This window comes from Cydia amplana, chromosome 9, assembly GCF_948474715.1.
Source record: "Cydia amplana chromosome 9, ilCydAmpl1.1, whole genome shotgun sequence".
Classification (NCBI taxonomy): Eukaryota; Metazoa; Arthropoda; class Insecta; order Lepidoptera; family Tortricidae; genus Cydia; species Cydia amplana.
This window is the reverse complement of record NC_086077.1, coordinates 16,813,198-16,838,722: the sequence shown is the minus strand read 5'-3', so window position 1 is coordinate 16,838,722 and position 25,525 is coordinate 16,813,198. Positions and strand designations below refer to the sequence as shown.

At 39.7% G+C, this 25,525-nt stretch overlaps 1 protein-coding gene across 1 annotated transcript in view; it reads right to left on the bottom strand.

Annotated features, from left to right (window-relative positions):
* LOC134651259 (prominin-like protein) overlaps window positions 1-25,199 on the bottom strand; it is a 96,472-nt gene extending 71,273 nt beyond the window's left edge. Inside the window, exon 1 of the mRNA XM_063506328.1 lies at window positions 24,558-25,199. Within this exon, the coding sequence (XP_063362398.1) occupies window positions 24,558-24,828 (271 nt within the window). The 5' untranslated portion in view covers window positions 24,829-25,199. The remainder of the gene's footprint in view (window positions 1-24,557) is intronic.
* Window positions 25,200-25,525: the final 326 nt, after the last annotated feature.

Below are 25,525 nucleotides of genomic sequence, written 5' to 3'. Positions count from 1 at the left end.
AGATTACTAGATAATACAAATGGGATTTATTAAAATCGGTGGCTACAAATGAATATTAATAATTATAAGTCAATTCTGATTTCTATACTTGGTAATCTTGTAATAACAAGTCCCTTTCTTATTCTTATGAGTTTTATTCTTATTTCCGTAAATAGTAAATAGCTTTATAGATATTAGTAAAGTGTACTAATAACAAGATTCCTAAACGCACTAGCCGCCCCTCCCCCTGCACGCGTACTCCGTATCCATCTTTGACTCGTCCATTTTGCTTGTAACCTCATCGGCGAAACGAGCTCATCGGAGAAATTATGTTTGGTGCATGTGGTGTGTCGTTGAATGGAACTATGACTAAGTCTAGTTTTAACTACGTTGAACATATAACAAAGAAACCTGTAAAATTGGGCCAGCGACTTGTAAGTAACCATAATTGCAATTTACAGATGCACCCGTACCTGATCCTGATATTCCTGATCCAATCCATTCAAGCGCGATTGGAGCGTGCCACGCAAATTTAGATCACGTAAGAAGTGATCGTTCCTTACGGGATCTAAATATGTCTGGTACGTTTCGATAGCGTTTGGATCGCTTGGATCAGGCTCAGGTGCGGACGCATCTGTACATTGCAATTATGGTTACTTGAAATCAAATCGCAGCTTACTGAATCCCATGAATTATTCTATAGGTTTGTAGAGTCAAACCAAAGAAAGTCTGCAGCGCAATAATTTGACAGCGAATTAAAAAACTACATATGGCAATGTTTTTTAGCAGTCAGTAAACGTCATGCACTATGGTATGTGTTTGTCAAAATCGTTTAAATATTCGTTGTGTTTGGTGATGAACGGAATAAACATGGTGAAACTTTACAAAACCGGCGTGCGGGAGTTACTTTTCCGCATGACGAATAATTTTACACTTGTAAAAAGTCAGCACGAGGCAATTCAAGCTGAAAAACGACAATGTTTACAAAATTTGGAGTTGATGACGGGTAAGTGGAATGAAACATCTTAATACTTCACCATATGTACCTACTTAGATAATATAATATTGGTTTAGACTAAGGTTTCACACCAAATTGAACACACCTAATAGGTATAGACATACTTATGAACTTCCTCTAACATTTCGTGAAACTCATTGGTACTAGCCGGGTTTTGAGCTCGAACCCACAACCTCCATGCTTATGCTCACGGCATGGGTACCTACTAGTTAAAGCTACAATTTATTTTTAATAATATGTTTATTGTTTTAATGGTTTATTTCGTTTTTACGAAAACTTTAGTTCGCAAATTGCGGGCAATTTCTCTGTCAATCTAATTACGCCTTAATGGGAGTAAAAGAGAAAGATGCCCGCATATTGAGAACTTCGGTGTTCGCGGTAGGCCCTCTGTATCTATTTACCGCCGTCGCGGATATTACAAAAGCTTATTAATTTTGATGAAGCCAAATGTCACATTCTCCCAATATTATTTATCAATATTAGTATATGTCTAGGTACATATTAATAGTGACATCTATTGTTGGAAGGAAATTTATTTTACCATAAAAATTAAGCTGTGCATACAGCTTAATTTTTTCATAGACGGTAAATATGGTAGAAATTTCACAAGTATTAAGACTATTTAATCCATTTTCTGTGGTGTTGTCGCATACTGATTTTTAAAAACTACTTTTAATCTAGCGCTGCAGACTTTCTTTGGTCTTACTCTAATTTCTAGTAAAAATATTACTGAAAATAAGAGTGCTGCTTTATTGTTTCCAAGCAAACTATTGTGAATTTTAGTCACGGGATTAGTAAAACCAAGAAACAAAACACTAGATAAAACTTCTCAGCTTTATAAATTCCATGACTTTTTTTTGTAATTTCTAGTAAAGTTTACTTGTTTTTAGTAAACAGTATTGTTGTTCCAAAAAGAAAAATTTTTTTGGTGTTAGTAAATACAATTAGTAAAACTGGTTCATAACCGTTAGTATAATCTACTTGTCATGGGATTCACTAAAATTTTACTAATGATTAATATTTTTTACTTGATTCTACAAAAATTTTCTCTCCGTGTAAGAATACGGAAAGTTAAGAATTTTTTATTTCAGCAAACTTGGCAAGCCATGGTAACTAAAAGAGACGACAGAAATTTACATGAGCAAACGCTGTGTACCCACTGACCCGCTCTAACGAAATGCAATTGGGTCAGCACTCGACTCTCAGCATAAAGCTCGCCTTACAGGGGTTTTTGCTCAAATGCAGCTGTACCCATATGGTTCATTAAACTCTGTGTGGGGCAAATATGTGTCAACGCTAATGAGCAGTCGAGCTAACGGTTGCGAACGAGACAATTCATGAGATCGACGCTAAAGCTCTGAAAATATAATAAAATTAGGCAACGGAAAATGAGGAAACGTGAAGCGAAAGCTCATAACCACAACATCGATTAAAAATCTTACAACATCTCTAAAATAGGTCAAGCGATGTACAGATTGACAGCGGACTGTGATGTTTAAACGCGGTTTTTACACGATGACGCCGCACTGAAAAACGCTTTCCTTCACGCATCTCCTGAAAAAGTACTAGGCGAGCATGAGTCGCGAGCAGTTATTGTTATCAGCGATGGCGTGGCAGGGCGGGGAAGCGCGGGGGCGGCCTTATCGTGACGTCGCGCGCATCTGTGCTAACTACGGCGGCGTATCTTATCGCGACGCTCAAGCGCAGCGATCCTTGACATCTGCTGCTCGCCTATGGGAGCCTGGTATAATTGGTGAAATTTCCTCAAATTTCAGTGGAATTCAAGAATTTTAGGTAAATTAGGTGAAATTTAAATGCGTAAACATAACGCGTAATGAGTAATGTCAAATGTGTTTCGTTTTGTAACCAGTAGCGTATGTTTATCACGTGCTGTAATGAGTTAATGACTTGACAATAACAACGTAATGTACACCGTATTCATAAAGAAGCACTTGCTTCGCTAAAAATAACAAACGAGCGGATATTATCGACGTAAAACGAGACAATGAAACTGGCTATTATCAATCAGTACAACAATTAACATCCATTGAGGAGTTCACGCCCGCCGCGCACCGTGCCCTTCGGCACTGACTGTTCAAGTGTTCAGTTTTTAGTATTATCACAGGTGTTCAACATTAGGGACGAGTGAAAAAACTTCTATAAATAGACGACGCAGAAACTCGGCGACAAGCTTCCGAATGCATCGTATGGTCATATATATCGTATCGTCACCATTTCTTCAGACCGTCTAACACGCTTGAGTATTAACTAAATTTGGAATAAGCCATGTTTATTATTTTCATTACCTTTTTAACTTATATTTATTTCTTTGGAATGAGCACCAAATCTTTCTCTTAGAGAAGGGAGCGCGCAACTTTTTTGACCGCGATTATATACACACAAGTATTTTTTCCGTTATATTCAAGTTAAGTCAATCTCATTATTTTTTGTGGCGTTTGATAAAACAACTGTTGGGCAACGGAACAGCCGGTAATCACCGTCAATGTGAAGGTGAACACACAACGATAAAGCGGCTGCGGGTCGCAAACATCCGGCGCTTACCGCCATGCTATTTGTTTTTGACAATCACAGCGTAAAACCACATTATTCACGTAAGATAGTAAAAACATGAGGCTCGCTGACTCCTAAGTCAAGAGGTCAGAGTGTAAACTCGCTTCTAGGTGAGGATGTAACTCTCATGGTAGGTAGTCGAGAGTTTAACAGCCTGGAGGACCCGTTCACGGTGCAAACGGTCCTGTGCATAGATATTAGTGATGGGTAGGACATCAATTTAAAATGAGTTTGTATGAGTACTTCATTTTCTAAAATGAGGTGTTACAATGTCTTACTTCAAATGAGGTGAGGTACTAGCATATTTTCAGCGTCGACTATTCCATTAATTCCAACGGCGACAAAAATATTTAATGTATATACATATTTATGTATTCATCACTTCCTTTATAAATAAATAACTAGTAACATTTAATTGGAGTGCAATTCTGGAGGTTAAGAATAGAACTTTTAGGAGAAAGATAATTTTAGAATCAAGTAAAATGAATAGAGGAGTGAAGTAAGACATTTTTGCGGTACGAAGTACTGCGACAAATTAACAAAATGAGTGGTACAAATGAGGTGCCTCACGAGTGAGCAACTCAACACTAATAGATATAGATATTCCATACACAGCGGATGTCCAGAACCGTACACAGGGGGAAGAAGCAGGCAAGCGAAACCTGACAATATCCTAAATTCGCTTGCTCTTCTCGGAAACTCTATTTTCTAAACTATCTTTTTTGATGAAATTTCGGAAAGAGAACTTTTGTTAAAGACCTAATAGGGCTTCGTGTCATTGACTTTAACAAGTCGAGATAACGCTATGCAAAAGGTATGTCTCTCGCATCCACAGGACATCCTACGCTATCGAAAATCTTTAGCCCATGTACGGATAGGCTACTGAATCGACGACATCCTGTGACACTAAAACTAACAGGCACACTTAACTAACCATAAGTGTTATCTCGTTGCATTAAGGTTCCCAAATGGACAGTTATCTACGTCAACGATCGTACGATCTGTGAAGTGACCAAGAAGACCTCATTGCAATAAGATTGACAAATGGCCAGTTTGTCTCCACGCACGTGACGGTCGGTTTAATAGCTCAATTGAAGCTAAGATGAGATCTGAATACGGCAGATGGCGCGCCGGAAGAGTGATAAGACGGCCGACGACCTCTCTAACCTATGTTGCTCGCTGGCTGGCTACTACTTTATTGTGGAAACAATGCGTACAATCGTAGAGTCTGTGCGGAAAAAGAAGAGTTGTGATATGTATGGGGCCCAATACATTACATGGTATACCTATACGTTTTTATTTGTTTTAACTGCCGAGTCACTGACATCTATCATCTCATCTATCAGACATGGTCGTTTTGCGAAAACTTGTAATTTTTGAAATAACAGAAAGACCCTTTCTAATAAAATTTCGTTGTGTTACAATATTTTGCAAAGGTGATGCAAAAAAAGTGCATAGGGCAGGCGTATGTGACAAATTCTTCGAATTAAGAGAAATATTATCGTATAATATATAGCATTCATGGATGTCATCAATATTTACGACCGAACAGTCTACGAAGATACTGAATATTTACTATAATCATAAAATGGAAAGAATCTTTAATTACATCGTTAAACCTCGAAACGATTACGATTAGTAACAAATAATAATCAGATGTTTATTTGCTCAACAGGGACTGTTTGAAAAGCGATAGAGGGATCTTAATGTGCATTAAACAATCAACAAGGGACATAACGTCAAGCATCGCATGTCGCGCAGTTGCCTCCGGAATTTAAATTACTGCCGTTAACAGGATGGATGCCTATCGGATTGAACTTCAAGAAATGAACAGTTCAAGCTAAGCTGTCAAGCCTTACACCTATTATGTTTTATCTGCATTTTAACTAAAACATTCACGGCATTATATTAAATGACGATGCAGTAGCACATGTCAAATAAGTCGAACCACTTTGTTCGTTTATCTATTTGCCTTTCTATCACTGGAATTCACAAATAAAAACACTCTGATTCTGATTATTTATACAAGAGCGATAGAGGCATTTCTAATTTTGATGTTCGTAGTAGGCCGGGAAGTATGTAGTTTAAATTTGAGTTTATTAGCTTTGAATCATTACTGTCCGTAAAAATACTACTTTTATACATATACGCCTTAGTAATCATGTAAAAAGAACTTCCGTTTCATCTGGTGATACACTCATATTTATTTTACTCAAAGTCGACAGAAAATTGTCACCTTGCTTTGATGTTCCAGATTCCATATTTTCCGTCCCTGTTCATGCATAGTGTTGTCGAACTTACGACGTGGCGAGGATACAGGCACGATAATAGACAGTTTAGGCAGTTAATTAACGCCTCATAACCGGAGCCAGGTGTCCAAACATAGCCATGTGAAGGAGTAACGTGGTTTGGAATCAAAACATGAGGGAACTATAAACAACACGTTGGGATGATCGTTGTTGCTTAGGTGATGAAATAACAAGGAGTTAATTTTAGGAAGAGCTTTGACAACACTGTCTTGGAAGTCTTAAATACGTCTCAGTCTTATTTTAAAGTTGGAATGTTTTAACCCTTTACCGCATGTTGTTCCATTTAGGTTTAGGTATGGGCGGTATAAATTCTACTCTATTGACCGCTATTCAAGTTTAAATTTGATCAAATAATTCTATATGTCATGCAGCAAAAGGATGTCCGATCGATCCAGCCAGACCAGTCGCCATTAGACATCTAAAGCATTCTAACTGTACTTATGGATTATTTGATAGTTCTCAATGGGATGACAGGTGCATTACGATAATCAGTCAAATGTATATATTATTATAGTTATTATAGTTAATGCAATACTGCCTTCGAGTAAGAATTTTTTTTTAATTAAGATAAGAGACACTTAAGAAACTTCCTAGAGAAAAAGGATTCTTAAACAACCACGCATGATCTTAATTCCCTCATTGCATGTCACGCGTAGGAAACCTCTAGAAAGCCGTGGAGTATTTCGGTCACTTGTGTTAATTGATATCCGCTGTAGCTCTGTTTGAACTCGGACGGATGCAATTTGCTCTGTCTCTACTGTACTGGCGTGACAAAAGACACTTCCAAACATCCTTTCATGGCAATCAAACCTTAAAATACACGGCGATACGGATTAATTTCCCGTGGAGGCTTATAGGTACAATCAGGAACACGGTGGTTATCTCATTCGTATTATAGGTCGACCGCCCACATACATATTGAAGACGGCTTCATTCCAAGAAGGTTTTAATCGTAAAGATAGTATCGTATAGCTACTAAAGACATTAAATGCAAGGTAAATCATGAGTTTAATTACTGTAATTATTGATTGTGATTACATTCATGTTGATTAAAGTAAGCAGGCAAGAGTGATAATACTGATAATTCTAAACAGTTTCACGTATAATAAAATTGTGGTAAACGTATTTCGTAAGTTAAGATCCGGTTTTGTGGTTAGAAAATATAGAGAGCAGGTGGGAAACCAGCAAAACGAACAATAATAACTTTCCTAATTCAATGTCATCGCGTTTTTGTGAACACGTAAAAAACAGAATGACACAGAACAGTTATATCACCTCTCACTCGGCCTTTCTAAACATAAAACTAGATGTCCTTAATTTATATTCATTGATAACGACCCACAGATTGTTCTTCTAGTGGCAAAATGCAGTTTTTTGGTTCTGTTTGCTTTTAAAAATGTTACCGTTACCAGAGCTACCAATCACAAAGATTTTATTTAGGAATATGAGATTTTTTTGTGACTCGTGACAGTCTTTAGTCAGTCAGTAAAGTAACAGGACGGAGACGGAGAAATACGTTTTAAAAATAATTATCACAAGCCATACTCCCTTCATAATAGTAGTTTCCAAAATAAGTACGACACAATATTTTTTTCTTAGATTCGCCTAATGCTATGTTTAACCTTGTTTGTTTGACGCTTACACTCGTGTAGGTGTAGATATGTTCATAAAATACAAATTCACAGGTAAAATAACTGATTTGCAAGACCGAAGTGATCCCATAAGTGTTCCGCCAGCAAATAAGTTTTGTTCGGAACACTAAAAATAGCATTACACTATTTTGCTAAATCAACCAACAATGTGCAAATGACAAAAATAACTTTCGAGTTCACAATAGGCACCGTTCTCATACAGCCTTGGCACGAAGCCTGAACACCTACTGGCCTGAATTGGACGGCTATTGACTCCGTCAGCGGGTAATGCACGATCTGCTAACGTACACGGTGACTCGGTGAGTCAATGATGATGCAGAAATCACGCAATATTTAATTATCGTTTAAGAATAATGTGAAGGTTAACCTTTATGTACTGGAGTTGGTGATTGATATGTTTAAAATATCGTTTGGTACAAAAATTTGCTTGCTGTTTCCAAGTGAACAATGATAGAAGTTGTAGCAATGCCAATGCAATGGATTCCCAGGATTCTCTCTCTCATCTTAGCGTTTATCCCGGTTGCATCCTCCGCTATAGATGCGGATCTCAGCTCCCAACCAGGGTCCGCTTTCCTGCTTTTTCTCCTACACTTCGCACGGTCTTAGGGTGTAGACCGAAAAAGTGCAGGAATCAGGGCGCTAACACACAGTCATAATCATAAGGGATTGTTGCCAAGCGGGCGAGGTATTCAAAATTACCTTAGCACGCGCTTGTTCTCTTAACAATAAAGTTGCGTCAAGATCATTTTGACCACCTGGCCAGCTTAGCAACTTCTGCTGCTGACTGTACTTGTATTTCACACGTAGCTTCAGCGTAGTATCTTAATTTCTGAACAAATGCCGTGAGAATTTGTTCCCTGCTTCAGGTGAAAGCGAAAAGCGTTTAAATATCGGGTTGATCTTTTCGTACGTGCCGGGGTCGGAGCGAAAGCAAAGCTGATTGGGTACACGCTGCACGTTGCCACGGAGAGCGGAATAAAACAGGACATCTCACAAATAATTAAGCTTGCGCGGTTGCAGGATGGGATTTAGAACCTTGCGCATCTGATTTAATGCATATTATTGTATGATCGAAAGCAGAGAGGGCTCAGCGGACCTGGTGAAATAAATGACGCAAACCTAGCAATCCTTGCTAAAATATGATTGGCCAACTAATTAAGACTCAACTTTGGCTTTGGAGAGGCTCTGCGTAATTAAAGCGCTTTGTCATTAGTCCAAAGTTTTCCAGGATTAACTAACCGGCGTCATTGATGGATGCGAATTTGAATTTTCGAACATGGAAAGTAGAAAGTGGATAATTAGTTCTAAGGAAGTGACGTCCGTTGATTGCCTGGATGGACAGGCAAAACGAGGCGAGAATAGAATATCAAAACTTTCAATCCAATCATAACGATCACTATTTGATACTTGACGATACAAATTACAAGAATGACTTATGACACCTCTTTCTGTTGTATTGTAACAAAATACAGGGAACTTGCGAGTATCCTGAGAGTAGAAAGTACTTAAACGAAATGTGTAGCAACTGAGTGTTACCAATTACCATGCCTATCTGCATCTACTCTTGACTTCTTGTATTATTCCTACTTTATTAAATTTCTTCATTTATGCATTTCATTCGTGAGCCATCTAAACAACAGCAATTAAATAATATCTAGCCGCTTTATCGGCCAAACTAAGCAAAAAATCACCTACCTTATTCAAAAATGACTAATGACCTTAAATCTCAACGTCACGTTGCGTCATCGTTCATGACCAGACAAGTATGCAGTGCAATCAAACGCACAAAGAGGTTTATCTTGCTGCAACTGGACCGTTGTTTCGGCGTGACGTTGCAACACTCTAGATTGGAATCTCAATTGCCTTAGCGGTACTAAATTAAACAGTATTAACACGTTTAATATACGGAAAACATATTTACAATCGCTATTACAGGACTTGGAACGTATTAGAATGAATGATTCTTGAAGCGGCTCAATGACTTACAGATGTAATTGCATAATTGTTTTCCATCGTATTTTCTCGGAAACGTTCGTATTTTTCATGCTATTTCAGTCATCCTCAGTGCTTTTTGCACCGGGACTGACTGAAATAGCAAAACACGTTCGTAACGTTTCCATGAAAATACGATGGATAATAATGCAAATCACTTTGATGCACTACATCTTTAATTCAGTTAATAGATAGTAACAGTATCTATGAAAGTTTGACAGAAGGTAGTCAAGGTAGTGTTTTCAGGATATGAAGTGAACTCAATGCATCAGAGCATATTCAGATATTTTTGAGCAAACTCGCTTCTTTACAACTTTCTTTCTTTATGACTTGAAGCTAGGTAGCTCAAATATACTATACATCGCAAAAGGCATAGAACATGTGTAGCTAACCGTGAAGTGAAAGAGGTTCGGGCATGTGCCCTGGCACACTTAATCGGCGTAGGTTGGTCCTTTTTAAATTCCATGACTCATCAAGTGAGCGATGCGCTTATGATGCAAATGCCAAGCGGGGATTTATGGAAATTCAGAATGGCAGATTAGTAAGCGCTGGTTCGTCGCTGCATCACTTTGCATAATAAAGTTCGTCGGGATCCTTGAAACTGCTCCATTGGCCGTTGCTCGTAATATAATGAAGACACCAAGTTCCTAAATAGCTTTGCTTTTAGGAGCTGTCATAAACATAACGATGCACAACCTTTATTTATGTGAAGGTTAATAAAAACCGGAAAAGAGTAGGTATATTTTATTTACAGGGGTTTGTTTACAATCAAAAGCATGAATGTATGCATGAGAACATAACCGAAGTGTAATTAAAAGAAAATTATGGTAATAATACAGTTTCCTTGACAGGTTTACAATCGTTCACATAGTTACTGACGACTTGTATACCTTATTTCTTAGACATAAGGTCCAACTGCGGATAATCAACATGTTCTTGTTAGTACAGTAATGTGTTATGAATACTCCCATGTGAACGTGGAGGGTAATTGAGAAAGGTTGAGTTGTACATGTTGATATGGCACTTATATACTAAGTTTGAGAAGTTTAGAGCAATAAGAGCGACGTTCGTGGGAAACTTTCGCAAGGTTTAATGTTTTTATCAAGCTATTAGCTTTATTATAATGTCGTGAAGTTATTGTCTTGTCTGTCTCAAGGTTAGTTCTAGAACAGAGGCTAAAACATCACACGACTGTCCAGATACATATTTTCAATAGGTACAAGTAACTAAGAATAGTAAGAATACGTAATAAAACCACAGAAATTATTAAAACAATTTATGCGATGATTTCCGTTGGGTAGAAATTTATATAAACTAGATATTTGTAGACTGTAGCCACATTAGACCGATGTAATATTTAACTGACGCCACCTACAGTAAATGACGAAGCATTTCGACAACGCCAATAAAACTAAGCGTGCCTACTTAAAAGTTAATAAACGGTAATTGTAATAAAACTAAACTCCAGGACTCCGCTTTGAAGTCAAGTTAACGGCCACTGCCATTTCCGCAATCATGCTACAACGCTCGTTAATACTAGCTCCCTATTTAATGTTCCATCCAAACTGTACATAAACCTTACTGCATAGAACATAAAGTCCACCTGTGATCAATTAAGCGTGTTAGTTTACTTCGGCATTCGGCAGGAGGCGTTCAGCTGCTGTTCGCGAACATTTTTCAAACCGTCCCTTTTTTCTTGCAATTCAATGAGACGAGGAATATTGCGACTACAACTTGACATGAGCCTTTTCGGCATGAACTGTATTTGGAACAGTTGGGAGTAACATGAATAATGTCCAGAGGAAAGAAGATGTATGTCTCCATAAAACTATGTCTTATAAAAGCTTTTTGCTAGTAGGACAGAAATGTGACTCGCAGCAGTTTTACGAGCAGTTTATTACCAGGACGTATAAACTTTCTAACAAGATATAAAAGTGTTGCTGTATCTATAAAACGAGAGGGCCCCAAATTAAGAAACTTTCGCCAACTTCCAAGTTTCTGAATACGTCAAAGAAGCAGTTTTTTTTCTATGGAATCTCTCGGACCGTTAGGAAGACTTTTGAGATCTTCAAGAATCATTCAGAGCATTAAATATGTCATCAAACGCTCACTAAAAAGCCAATAACTCGTATGTCCACTTAAAAAGTCATGTCTTAAGTATACAACATCAACAAGCTTTTGCTCAGCTATACTGCGAGCTGCGAGACTTATACCACTGCTCCATCAAGTGGACTACTACATTCTGGCACTAGCGACATTGAAAACTATTGATATGCATGTTTGGTTACTAAATCGCCGTGACGAGATATAAATGTCTCAGTCGATACTGTCGATAGGCCGTACGGCTCTGTTGCAGTATGTACACCACACGTGCAAAGAGCGGAACTAAACAATAGAAGCGATAGCGATGTAATATAGTCATGCGGTATAAATCATATCAATGCATGCTTTGGCACTTTATTGCAGTAAAATAAGACACTATAACACTTCAAGCCAAACATGAATACGACATGTAGTGTCTTTGGATTGGAAGTTAGAAGGTCAGTCGTCAGTAAGACAAGTAACATGTGCCAACGGTAATCATTGGAATTATTATGACGTCACGCGGATTCCTGTACCATACATCCAGGAAAAACAGAAGAACAAGGAAAATCTGACGACGACTCTACGGCGGAAAGGGTCCATCGGACTATGGGGTTTTTGTCAGTTTACATTAGTAATTAAATTAGTAGTAGTAGTAGATCATGACGTCCAAAGCAGTGTCTTAAATACATCCAAATCCCAATGTAGATACGACATACTACGTAGGTTGCCCTGAAAGTTTCGGGAATTGCATACTTAGGAACGTATATTTGACATGTGTTATACCTCTTTGTTACAAGCATAGTCTCATTATTCGAAAACACTGGCCACTTAGAAAAAAAAAACAATGTTCTATTTTCAATTGTTTTTTAAAGTCGTTGAGTCGCTGGTGAAAATGGAGCTGTCCCGCGAAAGTTTTAGAGCAATGATTTATTATGACTTTAAAAGTGGATTAACACAACAACAATGTGGAGACCGATTGACTATTGCTTTTAGTAGTGAAGCACCTTCGAAGACGACAATATACAGGTGGTATTCGGAATTTCAACGTGGCCGTGTGTCTCTTGCGGATGACGTACGTGAGGGTCGACCGAAAACTGCCGTTACCGATCAAAACATCGATGTTGTTCGCCAACTGATAAAAGAAGATAGGCATGTTACATATCGGGAAATTCAGGAGACTTTAGGCATTGGAATGAGTCAGGTACAAGTTATTTTACAGCAAGAGTTGGGCGTGCGGAAGTTGTTTTCCCGGTGGATTCCTCACTTGTTATCTGACGAGCAGAAAACGGTCCGTGTCAATTGGTGCCACAAAACCCTAAAAAGATTTAATGGAGGAAGCTCAACTGCCGTTTTTAGTATTGTGTCAGGTGACGAGACATGGATTTACGCATATGAGCCTGAATCCAAAAACCAATCTCGAGTATGGGTTTACGAAGACGAGCCGAAGCCAACAAAAGTTGTTCGTTCTCGCAGCACGATCAAAAAAATGGTAGCCACGTTTGTCTCCAAATCGGGTCACGTGGCGACTATTGCTCTTGAAGATCGAAGAACTGTCAATGCCGATTGGTATATAGGCGTTTGTTTACCGATTGTTTTTGCTGAACTGCGAAAAAATAACCCTAACCGCCGTATTATACTACACCATGATAATGCCAGCCCTCATACTGCTCAGAAAACAAACGACTATCTGAAGGGCGAAAAAGTCGAATTACTGGACCATCCTCCGTACAGCCCCGACCTAAGTCCCAACGATTTTTTTACTTTCCCGAAAATAAAGAATCGGTTGCGTGGTCAGCGTTTTCAGACCGCGGAAGAAGCAGTCCACGCTTATAAAATGGCCATTTCGTCAACCCCCAGTTCAGAGTTCAATAACTGTTTTGAAAACTGGTTTCAGAGAATGAAAAAGTGCATTAAACACAAAGGAGAATACTTTGAAAAACAATAAAAGTACTTTTATTTCATTTAAACGCGTATTTTTTCCAATTCCCGAAACTTTCAGGGCAACCTACGTAAAGTAGGGGAGAAGAGGCCGTTTTGTGTCCTTTAAAGGTACTACCCGAGATTCATGATCGGGTAAACCGTTACACAGCTGATGCACAGTTAGACGATTAGACCGACCTTAGAGAAGGCTGCCCGTCTTCGTTTTATCACGCATAAGCTTATAACCTGGACACTAGATTATGGACCTAGATAACTGTTTCTTGAATATTCTGGTATCCAACTACAAACGTGAAAACAGAAATGTCAAACAGACAGGGAATTGTGTTAAATAGCGAAAAGATCTCGATTAGCATTTAATATGTTGTTTAGTTTTCCTCTAAAAACACCGGTCACCATTTATTTCCCAGTGCATTAACGTTATAAGCGGACAAACCGGTGTCAAAAGCAAGTTTCACAAGCCGATTTAGTACCGAATCACTTCAACAACGAACATAGGTCATGCAGCATTTGCCTCTTAAGACTCTCAGACAGTGCAATCAAACTTTGAACATGTTTGAGTTTGAAATGTTAGAATAGCCTCAATAATTATTCCTCCTATGTTGTGTAGTTAGACATTCTTTTTTTTAACCTAAGCAGATTTGCCTTCCATTCGTGATCAACACCAACTATTTTTCCAGCCGCTCTTTAATTGAATTGCCTCATTAACGAACATGGGGCACAATTTATTGTACAACAGTGTGACAAGCATGTCTGTGTGTGCAAAGCCCTATCCCATAAAGTCCATAAACCGATGCAGGTCACGCAAACTCTCCCACCAAGCGATTTACAGTTTGGATTGCAAAACCAACTCGCTCCATTTCAGCGTTTCGACATCTATCGTTGCCGTTAAATACGCATAAAATCTTTATTACACAGAAATTATTCTGCGCAGATAATTTAAACTGCCTTTTTTACATCGCGTTGTAAAATAATAATGATGATGGGGGGTTTAAAAAGTAACCTGCTGGCTGGCATATGAATCAAGCGGCCTTATAAGGGCCGATGTCTGCAAACAATAAAAAATAGAGCGAATTCATGCGGCCAATGAGGAAAAAGAGCTGCCATTGTGTGCGAGGGTTCGCACAATCGTGTTTTTACCGTGAGACACTTTCTTTGTGTTCAATACACGATATTACCCATCAGCAGGCAGTTATTTTGAGAGACATATAATATAATAGGTAAGCTGGCGAGAACCGGATCGATGTTTTCAAATCACGGTTCGAAAGGATAATTATCATTGACAGTTATCTTGATAATTATCGCTTTGATAATAAACTAAAAATTAAAACCTAAAATATATAAAACGCCCCGATCATTCTTTTTTACTATCAAAAAATTCAAAGAAAATAAATATAGCACCATCCATACCCGAGATAATTATCGGATATTTATCGGATAATTATCAAATATTTATCAAAGACTATAATAATCTGGATAATTTCGAACCCTGTTTCAAATTGAGGCAACTTTTGCTTTTATAGTATAAAGAGGAAAAGCAGTGAAATAGTGTACAGAGTACCTACAAGGTATACAAAATTGGCGTGTTAACTGATATTTTTTACACGACTGCCCCAAAAAAAGAGTGTATTGTTTTCAGGGTTCATGTTTGTATGTGGGTATGTAAGTTTCTTTGTTACACCGTAACAGCTAAGTGCCTGAACCGATTTAGGTGTTTGAGATATCATTGGAATCCTTACGTCATCCCGAGTAACATAGGCTATGTGACGTCATCACAAAACCAATATGGCGGATTATGCACTGCAAATTGTGCAACCGAAACAAAAATAAAACCAATAAACCTATCGAGTTGGGTATTAAAATAAAGGATTTTGAAAGACGATTCTAAAACTGTACACAAAATATGGTTTAAACTATTCATTTGGTAGGACAAGATTTTACAAAATATAAGTATAACGCAAAGATAAATGAATTGTCTAAATCTATTGAATGGGATATTAAAAGAAAGGATTTTTTAAGGCGATCATACGAATATATATAAGTTATATGTTTAATTGTATCGTTGGAGAGAAAATACGAAATGTTCTACATCGCGCTAATGACATTTCTCTTTGCAGCTATATACGACAACGTCATACGTGGCGCTTACGTTATTTTCAATTGCGAAAGTGTCAAATACGAAAGGAACGGTTTGAACAATTGACTAGATTTCCTTACACATTTGGTAACAAAAAAGGAATGTTTCATACAAACTTTCTTGGACATTTTGGGAAATATGGTGGAAACTGTTCAGCTTCATGTACTTTACCAGCATACCAATATTTATAGAAATCTAAGATGTGATTGAAATGTACAAATTATTTGAGAAATGCTCAGGTACTCTGAATAAACATATTGTGCTGTTTATTATAAGATTTAACTTGAGACTTTGAATAGAAGACACTATTATCATGACTGTAGAAGGCGGGTCTTTGATGATGATTTTAATTTTGCACGAAAAATTTTGCAAATCCCGGAGCACACGTGCTACTGTTGTGAAACAATATTTTACGAGAAGCAAAGACTGGGAGCTTAAGACAGATGGGCTCTTCCTGCAACTTCCACGAGTATTTTAGTAACGAAAGCCGAAGGCCGAACTCCGCATAGGGTCGACGCTCCGAAGCGTAAGGAAGGTGCGTGCTTCCTGTAAATTCCCCAAGTATCTTAATTGCGAAGGCCGAAGGCCGTGCTCCGCGTAGGGCCGAAGGCCCGAAGCGTAAGAAAGGTGCACGCTTTTTGCAGTTTCCCCAAGTTTCTTAATTGTAAATACTGAAGGCCGAGCTTCGCGTAGGGCCGAAGGCTCGGAGCGTAAGAGAGGTGCATGCTTTCTGCAGCTTCCCCAAGTATTTTTATCGCGAAGGCCGAAGGTTCGCGTAGGGCCGAAGGCCCGGAGCGTAAGAAAGGTGCACGTTTTTTGCAGCTTCCCCAAGAATCTTAATTGCGAAGGCCGAATGCCGAGCTTCGCATAGGGCCGAAGGCCCGGAGCGTAAGAAAGGTGCACGCTTTCTGCAGCTCGAAGTATCTTAATTGCGAAGGCCGAAGGCCGAGCTTCGCGTAGGGCCGAAGGCCCGGAGCGTAAGAAAGGTGCACGCTTTCTGCAGCTTTTCCAAGTTTCTTAATTGCGAAGGCCGAAGGCCGACCTTCGCGTAGGGCCGAAGGCCCAGAGCGTAAGAAAGGTGCACGCTTTCTGTAGCTTCCCCAAGAATCTTAATTGCGAAGGCCGAAGGCCGAGCTTCGCTTAGGGCCGAAGGCCCGGAGCGTAAGAAAGGTGCACGTTTTCTGCAGCTCGAAGTATCTTAATTGCGAAGGCCGAAGGCCGAGCTTCGCGTAGGGCCGAAGGCCCTGAGCCTAAGAATGGTGCACGCTTTCTGCAGCTTTTTCAAGTTTCTTAATTGCGAGGGCCGAAGGCCGACCTTCGCGTAGGGCAGAAGGCCCAGAGCGTAAGAAAGGTGCACGTTTTCTGTAGCTTCCCCAAGATTCTTAATTGCAAAGGCCGAAGGCCGAGCTTCGCGTAGGGCCGAAGGCCCGGAACGTAAGAAAGGTGCATGCTTTCTGCAGCTTCCCTGAGTATCTTAATTGCGAAGGCCAAAAGCCAACTAATGGGAAATAATTATGTAGTTGCAGAGATATTAAGCCAAAGCACTTTTCAATACGTCTGGTTTTTGGGTCCGACCTATTTAGGTTTTTAAGCACGTTTTATGCTAACATATCAAATATTAACATGATGAAAGCTCCTTGAAGCAACTTAAGTGCCTTAAATCATATAAAAAATGTGGTTGGTTTGTATGGTCACTAAAATGTATAAAATAAAATAAATTAATTAAAAATTAAAAAACACGACTGCAGTTTATAAGCGAACTGAAAAGCTAAAAATAATTTTTAGTTATGTTAGGTACTCAACTTAATGAATGTAAAATATAATATATAGGTAAGTGTTCTGTCAGGGTCGTAAACAGCAAACGGAAAAGTTTAGGCTCATTTAGGATTGTGACTGTACCTCTATATTTTATTTCGATGCAGTCGGGGACCTGTGAATGGGAAAAATTCAATATATCAAGGTCCCCGACTGCAATCGAAATAAAATATGCAGGTACAGTCACGATCCTAAATGAGCCTAAACTTTTCCGTTTGCTGTTTACGACCCTGACAGAACACTTACCTATATATTATATTTTACATTCATTAAGTTGAGTACCTAACATAACTAAAAATTATTTTTAGCTTTTCAGTTCGCTTATAAACTGCAGTCGTGTTTTTTAATTTTTAATTAATTTATTTTTTCGTGTTCCTTTTCTATAATGAAACTTCATTTGGAATTTCCGACTGTTGACTGATTCATAAAGATTAATCATAACAAGCTATTTTGCGTAATCTGACAGTAAATAACTCAACCATATAGCATAACAAAGCATGCAATCATTATAGCATAAATAATGGATCTTATCGATTTTGGTATCAAGTTCGATAATTGTTGATAAAGCCATGTATACGCCGGGATAACTTATCAATTTGTCGATATCATTTTATAGTTGGAATTGGTTCTGCTTCGTCATAAGCAGATAAGGTTTTCATAGATGTGTTTATTTACAATCAACTGTAACATGTGAAGTTTGTAAGAGGAAGCGTAGAGGAAACTCATAAGCCAACAACACAAAGAATTTTGAAGTAGAATGCAAGCAATCACAGCAAACATCCTATTAGTTCATGCGTGGTAATTAAAAAAAAATGTTCATAAAATATTTCATGGCAACGGACAGTGTAGGCAGGTCATTGCAATGCTTTGTGTATTCTGTAATCCGTTGTTAACTTGAGTGTTTTTTGGCAACAAATTTTATGAGACTGTTATCCCGCTTCGGAAGTATTTTTCTCTATTCTAGCTATTTCTCCATATCATCAAAATGTGTCTGTTGTGCTGGTAATTCTTAAAGTCCGCGCCAGCTTGAATCGATCTTATAATACGTGATAAGTAGCTTAGATGCAGTGGCAGCCCTAAGGTCGCGATAGCAGACGGGTCGTCGGCCGCGACATGCGCCCTGCGCTGCGCCTGCGCCCGGCTCCCGTGCGTGCGCGCCTTTTGCAACTTACACTTTACAGTACAGCTTTGCCAGCCTTTCAGCAGTGTCAGCACAGCGAGAGGAATGAATCCCTAACGGCCTGGCCACGACAACCATAGGCTAGAGCGAGACACAGCGATCGGACCTTTCGGACCTATGGTTGTCGCCTTAGCCGAAGCCAGACGCGCAATGTCGTGGCCATCCCAGAGCCCAGAGTCATTTTTGCAGTTTCGATTTTGGAACATAACAATTCCATCTTAAAATGACATCGGGATAGGAGTATTATATATAGACCGCCCATAGCATGCCCATTTCTCGAACGGTATTCGACTAATTATTAGTCCACGAACTCTCAAGTCGTATGGGTTACCATGGCAACACACTAATAATATTAGACTAATAACCGTTCAAGAATTGGCCCCAATGGCGAGAATTGGTTCAATGGGCCCCAGTTGATGACAATTGGGTCGTTATTTTCCGCAGATCCGTCGTGATAACAGGTTAGATGATCTGACTGATTTCAGAACTTTTAGGACATCTACCTACAAGATCATTCTAGAAACGAGTTTGACGTGTGTTATTGACTATTGTATAATGATAATAAACTTATAAACACCACTTTGGATAGTTTGGATTGACTAAGCCTCATTAAAACGTAATTTGTAGGTAAACAATTAGGTAAAGCCACTCATAGTGGAAAGGAAGCGAGTGATAATGTAATCAGTATGGGTAATGAAAATAGCACGAGTCAGACTACGCGTACACGATTACTTCGATGTTACTGCGACTTGATACAAGTTGTGTATGCTTTCTCTAACCTTTGGGTCCTTCAGGTCAAAGCGTGCAACCTACGCAATAGCAATTATGAATAAATACACAATACGTAGGCCTATCGTTAGGGTTCTGTACCCAAAGGGTAAAAACGGGACCCTATTACTAAGACTCCGCTGTCCGTCCGTCTGTTTGTCTGTCTGTCCGTCCGTCTGTCTGTCTGTCACCAGGCTGTATCTCGTGAACCGTGATAGCTAGACAGTTAAAATTTTCACAGATGTATTTTTGTTCTGCCGCTATAACAACAAATACTAAAAACCGGCCAAGTGCGAGTCGGACTCGCGCACGGAGGGTTCCGCACCATCAACAAAAAATAGAGCAAAACAAGCAAAAAAACGGTCACCCATCCAAGTACTGACCCCGCCCGACGTTGCTTAACTTCGGTCAAAAATCACGTTTGTTGTATGGGAGCCCCACTTAAATCTTTATTTTATTCTGTTTTTAGTATTTGTTGTTATAGCGGCAACAGAAATACATCATCTGTGAAAATTTCAACTTTCTAGCTATCACGGTTCGTGAGATACAGCCTGGTGACAGACAGACGGACGGACGGACGGACGGACGGACAGCGGAGCCTTAGTAATAGGGTCCCGTTTTTACCCCTTGGGTACGGAACCCTAAAAAGTACGGAAGCCTCGGTGGGCGAGTCGGACTCGCACGTGTTATATTCTTCGGAACCTCTGACCAACCAGGGTTTTTTAGCTTTTGTTGCCCATCGCTTAGCAGCCATCTTTTTACTTCGAAATGAGGCTCCATGAACCGTTTTACTCCAGAAACATGTGTTGCTATACAGTTCTACACTCTACTACTCCATACGCATTCCTCGCTTTTCTACGACCTTTTCTTTATCGTCAGGAATTGCCAATAGCGTAAGCACCCTCGTATAATTTGGTAAATCATAAGTAACTTCCTAATCTTTTGGATTCTTCCGTAGGTTGTCAACAAGGCGACCCGCTCGGTCCAGCAATTTTCAGTCTCGCCATCCATCCCATAATCAAAAACCTAAATTCAAAATTTAATATTTGGTATCTAGATGACGGGACCCTTGGTGGTGAAGCTATTTCAGTTCTCGGTGATTTGGAAAAATTAAAAACAGATCTCACAGCTATTGGTTTATCCCTTAACTTTGCAAAATGCGAACTTTACGTTACAGACTCCTGTCCAAACAAAGAACACACAATTGCACAGTTCGAACAACAAGCTCCTGGAATCATAATTATTAAAAAAGAAGCACTTCACCTCCTTGGATGCCCCATCTTGGACCAATCATTTGAAAATTTTATAGATACAAAAATTCAAAATTTTAAGGCATCATCACATCGACTGATCAAAATTAATATACATTCGGCATATTGTATCATAAAACATTGTCTATTTGTCCCAAAATTCACATACATTCTTCGCGGATCACACCTTTGGAAACACCCGTCTTTGATCTCATATTTGGACAATTTAGTTTTAGAAACTCTCACCACCATTTTGAACATTTCTTTTGACGAAAGAATATGGACCCAGGCTAGCCTACCCATTAGGTTGGGTGGCCTGGGCATCCGCAAAATTTCCAGCGTGGCGCTACCCGCTTTCTTGGCCTCGGTACACGGTGCTCAAAACCTTATCGGGAAAATTTTAGCCCCTTCCCTTGGGGTCCTGGAGGCTTCGCACTGTACCGAGGCCAAGAACGTATGGTCTTTATCATGTCCTAACACAGACCCGCCTGTCAACCCATGTTCGCAGAGGCAGTGGGACGAGCCTCTCTGTCGTCTAACTGGGAACCGTCTCCTAGATACGGCACTTAGTCCGTCAGATCGAGCTCGTCTTCTTGCCGCTGCGGAATGGGAGTCGGGTCTGTGGTTGCAGGCACTTCCATCCACAACGGTGGGCACATTGTTGGACAATACAACATTCCGATTGGCCACATGTCTTAGAATAGGGGCATCAACAAACATGCCCCACCGGTGCCAATGCGGAATTATGGTGGATAATCTGGGCCACCACGGCCTCTCATGCAGCCGTCGCGCTGGAAGGATCCCTCGCCACGCCAGCCTCAACGACGTCATCCGAAGGGCCCTTGTCAGTGCCAAGGTACCGTCGGTCCTCGAGCCCAACGGGCTGGCCAGGGCCGATGGCAAGAGGCCTGACGGAATGACGCTAGTGCCTTGGAGTATGGGTCGGCCACTTGTCTGGGACGCTACCTGCGTAGATACCCTGGCGCCGTCCCATATTCCAAGCACCAAAGTTGGCGCTGGTGCGGCCGCATCCTCAGCCGAAAGCTCCAAACGTCGCAAATATGCGACACTAGGTAGTAGCTACATATTTGCGGCGTTTGGAGTGGAAACCCTGGGGCCGTGGGGACCTAGCGCGCGTAGCCTCTATAAGGAGCTGTCAAAGCGCCTTATAGAGGCTTCTGGTGACCAGAGGGCTGGCCAATATTTTGCCCAGCGTATCAGCATTGCCATCCAGCGGGGCAATGCGGCCAGCCTTCTGGGTACCCTACCGAGCGACCACGACCTAGGCCAAATTTTTTATTTATAAGGTTTTATTTTAAGTGTTTTTATTAGTTTATTTTCTTTGTCTGTGATTACGAATAAAACTTCCTAATAAATCTAGTAAATCGAATGCGTGGAAAGCTAATAATTATCACAGACAGAAACCCATAAAAATTGTTCCAAACGGGGGCGCGGTGGCGGTGGCCCTCCTACACATTCAAACTTAATTTAACAAATGGGAAAAATCTATTACTGTGGGCATGTACTCGTAACGACTGTGTAGGAATGAAACTAAATTCAGTGTCATTTTATCTTTTGCGAGATAATTTAGATAAGTGAGACAAGTTTAACCATCTTAAGGCAGCAGATAAGGGTTAAGCAGTGTACATAATAGTACAATAAAAAAAAAGATAAGTCATCTTACATAATCTTACTTTTACTAACATTATTGACATAACAGAAATCCCCTCAGGGATTTTTGCCGTACTCCGTCCACCATCATAAAATTATGATTCATAATAGCTAAAAGCCTTCGACGGCAGTTGAAATTTTCACCGATGATGCCACTATAACAACAAATAGGTACTAAAAATTACGGAACCCTCGATGGGCGAGTCCGACTCGCACTTGTACGGTTTCTTTAGTATGACATTTATTTCAGTATAGAAGAGAAGTCAGCGCAGTTATAACCGATAATCCATGAACCCTATTTCAATGCCATAAGGTCTACCAATGGTCGAAGCGTGTGTTAGTAAGTGCATACATACCTATAGCACATAACTCTGCATCGGTGGAACGGTTGAATGCATGTGTGATGAGATACTCTCATGTCGCGGTGATCGCTATTTGCGTACATCCGCCGACCCCCTGCTATTCTGTACACTTGTCTCCTGTTTTGCATTGTCGGTGTAGGCGGTCCCGAAAAGATTACGATTGTTTCGTTTGTTCAAGCTGAAAAGGGCATCTTTTGCTCACGCTCGGTCAAAAATAATTCAAAGAATAACCAAATCTTGAGCTCCCAATCATGATCATAAATAATTTTTCGGTAGGTAATTAATAATTATGTATTAATTAAGCATAATTAAAATCGATTGGTGCAGTAATTTTCTTAAAGTTCCACAACCAAAGTATGCTAATGATATCTGGGACCAGTCTCATGAAAGTGTGCAACTTGTAATACAAGTTTATTATAAAAGAATTACATTTGTAGACTTCTGACATGTTCCTGTAATTCGTCAAGAAAATCTAGGCATTATAATAAAATTATAATTATAGCTACGGTTCCCATGTCTTGGACGTTGGCTGGTTAATGATCCATGGTGTTTGAATGTTACAAACATCATTGTAGTCTATTATGTGGAAATGTACCCTCCTGTGCACTGCATTTAAAGTACCTATGGCCCATGAATATTATAGAAATGTAACAACTTAACCCGTGGAGCGCCCTACCAAGACACGTGTGCCGGGAACTAGTATAGGAGTTCCATACTACAGTAATTCTGGGGCGCTCCATGGGTTAAATGAATGTTTCAACACTCACCTTTGACACTCACAAGCCGATTGAATGCATAAAAAATACCTAAGATGTATTCAGGTAATACCGAAACACTACCAAATGGTGGGTAAGTCCAAAGAATTATGGGTGATCTTTGGATTTACCCACTATTTGGAAATGTTTTTCATTGTTGTTATTTCACACTCCATGTGTGAAATAATTTGATATTCCACCAATGATTTCATTATTTTATAATTTATTTATGTTTCTCAGTCAATTTGGTGCCTTCCTAATAATGGTAATCTAACAGAATGAATACTTTTTATTAAACTTGTTCCAAAGAAATTATCCAAAATAATTTTCATACATTTACTTGATTCCAAAATAAAATAAAATTATGTGTCAGTAGGTCTCAACTTTGTTGCAATATGATGTTGCAGGAGTGAAAGTTACCCCCAATGCAGCCATCCAAGAAGCGCAGTCAAAGTGCAACTGCGCATAATCGTAAATTATGCAAATAATCCCCTAATGCTAGAAATAAGCAATTTACCGACCCAGTCACTATAATTGGCTATAATTTTATTGTATACAAAGCAAGGATGCATTTCACAACTTTGAGTATTCATTTTTGAAATTTTTAGGTGCCAAATATCCTGTAGAAAAGTTGTTCATAGTGCCACTTGCAGAATTCCACTAATCTGGGGTTAACCGGTTAAACCTGGAGTTACCATGGCTGCCAATACAATTTGACACTGGGTTAACGGTTTAACTGCTTAAACCCGCTCTAAGATATTAGTTAAGTGCCACTTGCACCATCCCACTAACCCAAGACAGGACATAAAAGCTTATGAAGTTTGGCAAAAGGAATGTGTTACAAATCTGACTTACCATGATTTATTATGATTTCATTTGGAATGTACCTGTATAGGTACATTACCTGAATGCCTGTAAAGGCATTCATAAGGTGTTTAATATTATTCACAATAACAATGACTACTTGAATCTAAATAAATAACTACTGCCCAACTAAAGGAATTCCAAAGCTGCTTTGTCTCCAAGGCATTTAATGATGCAAGACTGCTAGACTTCAGCCTGTTGAAACACTTACCTTCAGGGTAGGCCTGCTTGTTCGCGATGGCGTCGATGACGAGCCCCGTGTGGTTGTAGAGCGGCCCCATGGCCCTCATATCGAACTCCACGCTGGCCACGTACGTCGTGTTGATGTCAAGCCGGGAGTACACCACATCCGCCATTTTCAGCACGTTGTCCATCTCCGAGCGCAGCGTGCGGCTGATGTCGCTCAGGAAAGACTCCCCGGCGGGCTTCTCGGCACCCGCCAGCGCCACCAACGCCAACAACACCCACATCCTCACTGACATCTTCGGCCCCACAACACTACATAACCGAACAACTAACTGGTGATACTTTTATCTCAATGTTTGCAAAACAAACACCGAAAGATACCCACTTTACTAAACATAAACACTAGCGCACTAGGTCGATATCGGTATCGAACGCCCCGTTCCGATGATGGGAAGACGATTTACAGCCCCAAATCTACTTGTTAACGACTTTTGGAACACTTGACTGTATTATATGAGTGCTTTGTGTCACAATTTACATGTTTTTGAAGGGAATCCTTTGTTTCGGGACGCGACTGCCGCGACTCGATCGGAACGGTCGATTAGTTTGCGGCAAATATAAAAAAGTCACGGCGCTCCCCGCGAGCGAGCGAGCGAGATTGATTCGAATGTGAACGAGACGAGGTGGACGACCGGTTGCGCCCCTCCAGCCGAAAATTCGTTCATTCAATATTCGTTGGTTAAGTTCGTTCGGTTCGTTCACTCATTTAGTGATACCGCTATTAAAAATAAAACTCCCCGTTAAAGGGCCTTGAAAGTATCACAAACGGAATTGTTGATTAGTATACCACCCTAAATAAAATAAAAACTTAGTTGTTGCATGAAAACAAAACTTAAAAAGATTTAAAAGCTATTTATTCTTTTGTTTATTTTTTTATCAGTTTCTTTTATAATTCCAAAATGTTGAAAAAAATAACTTGCATCAGTTAGTTGC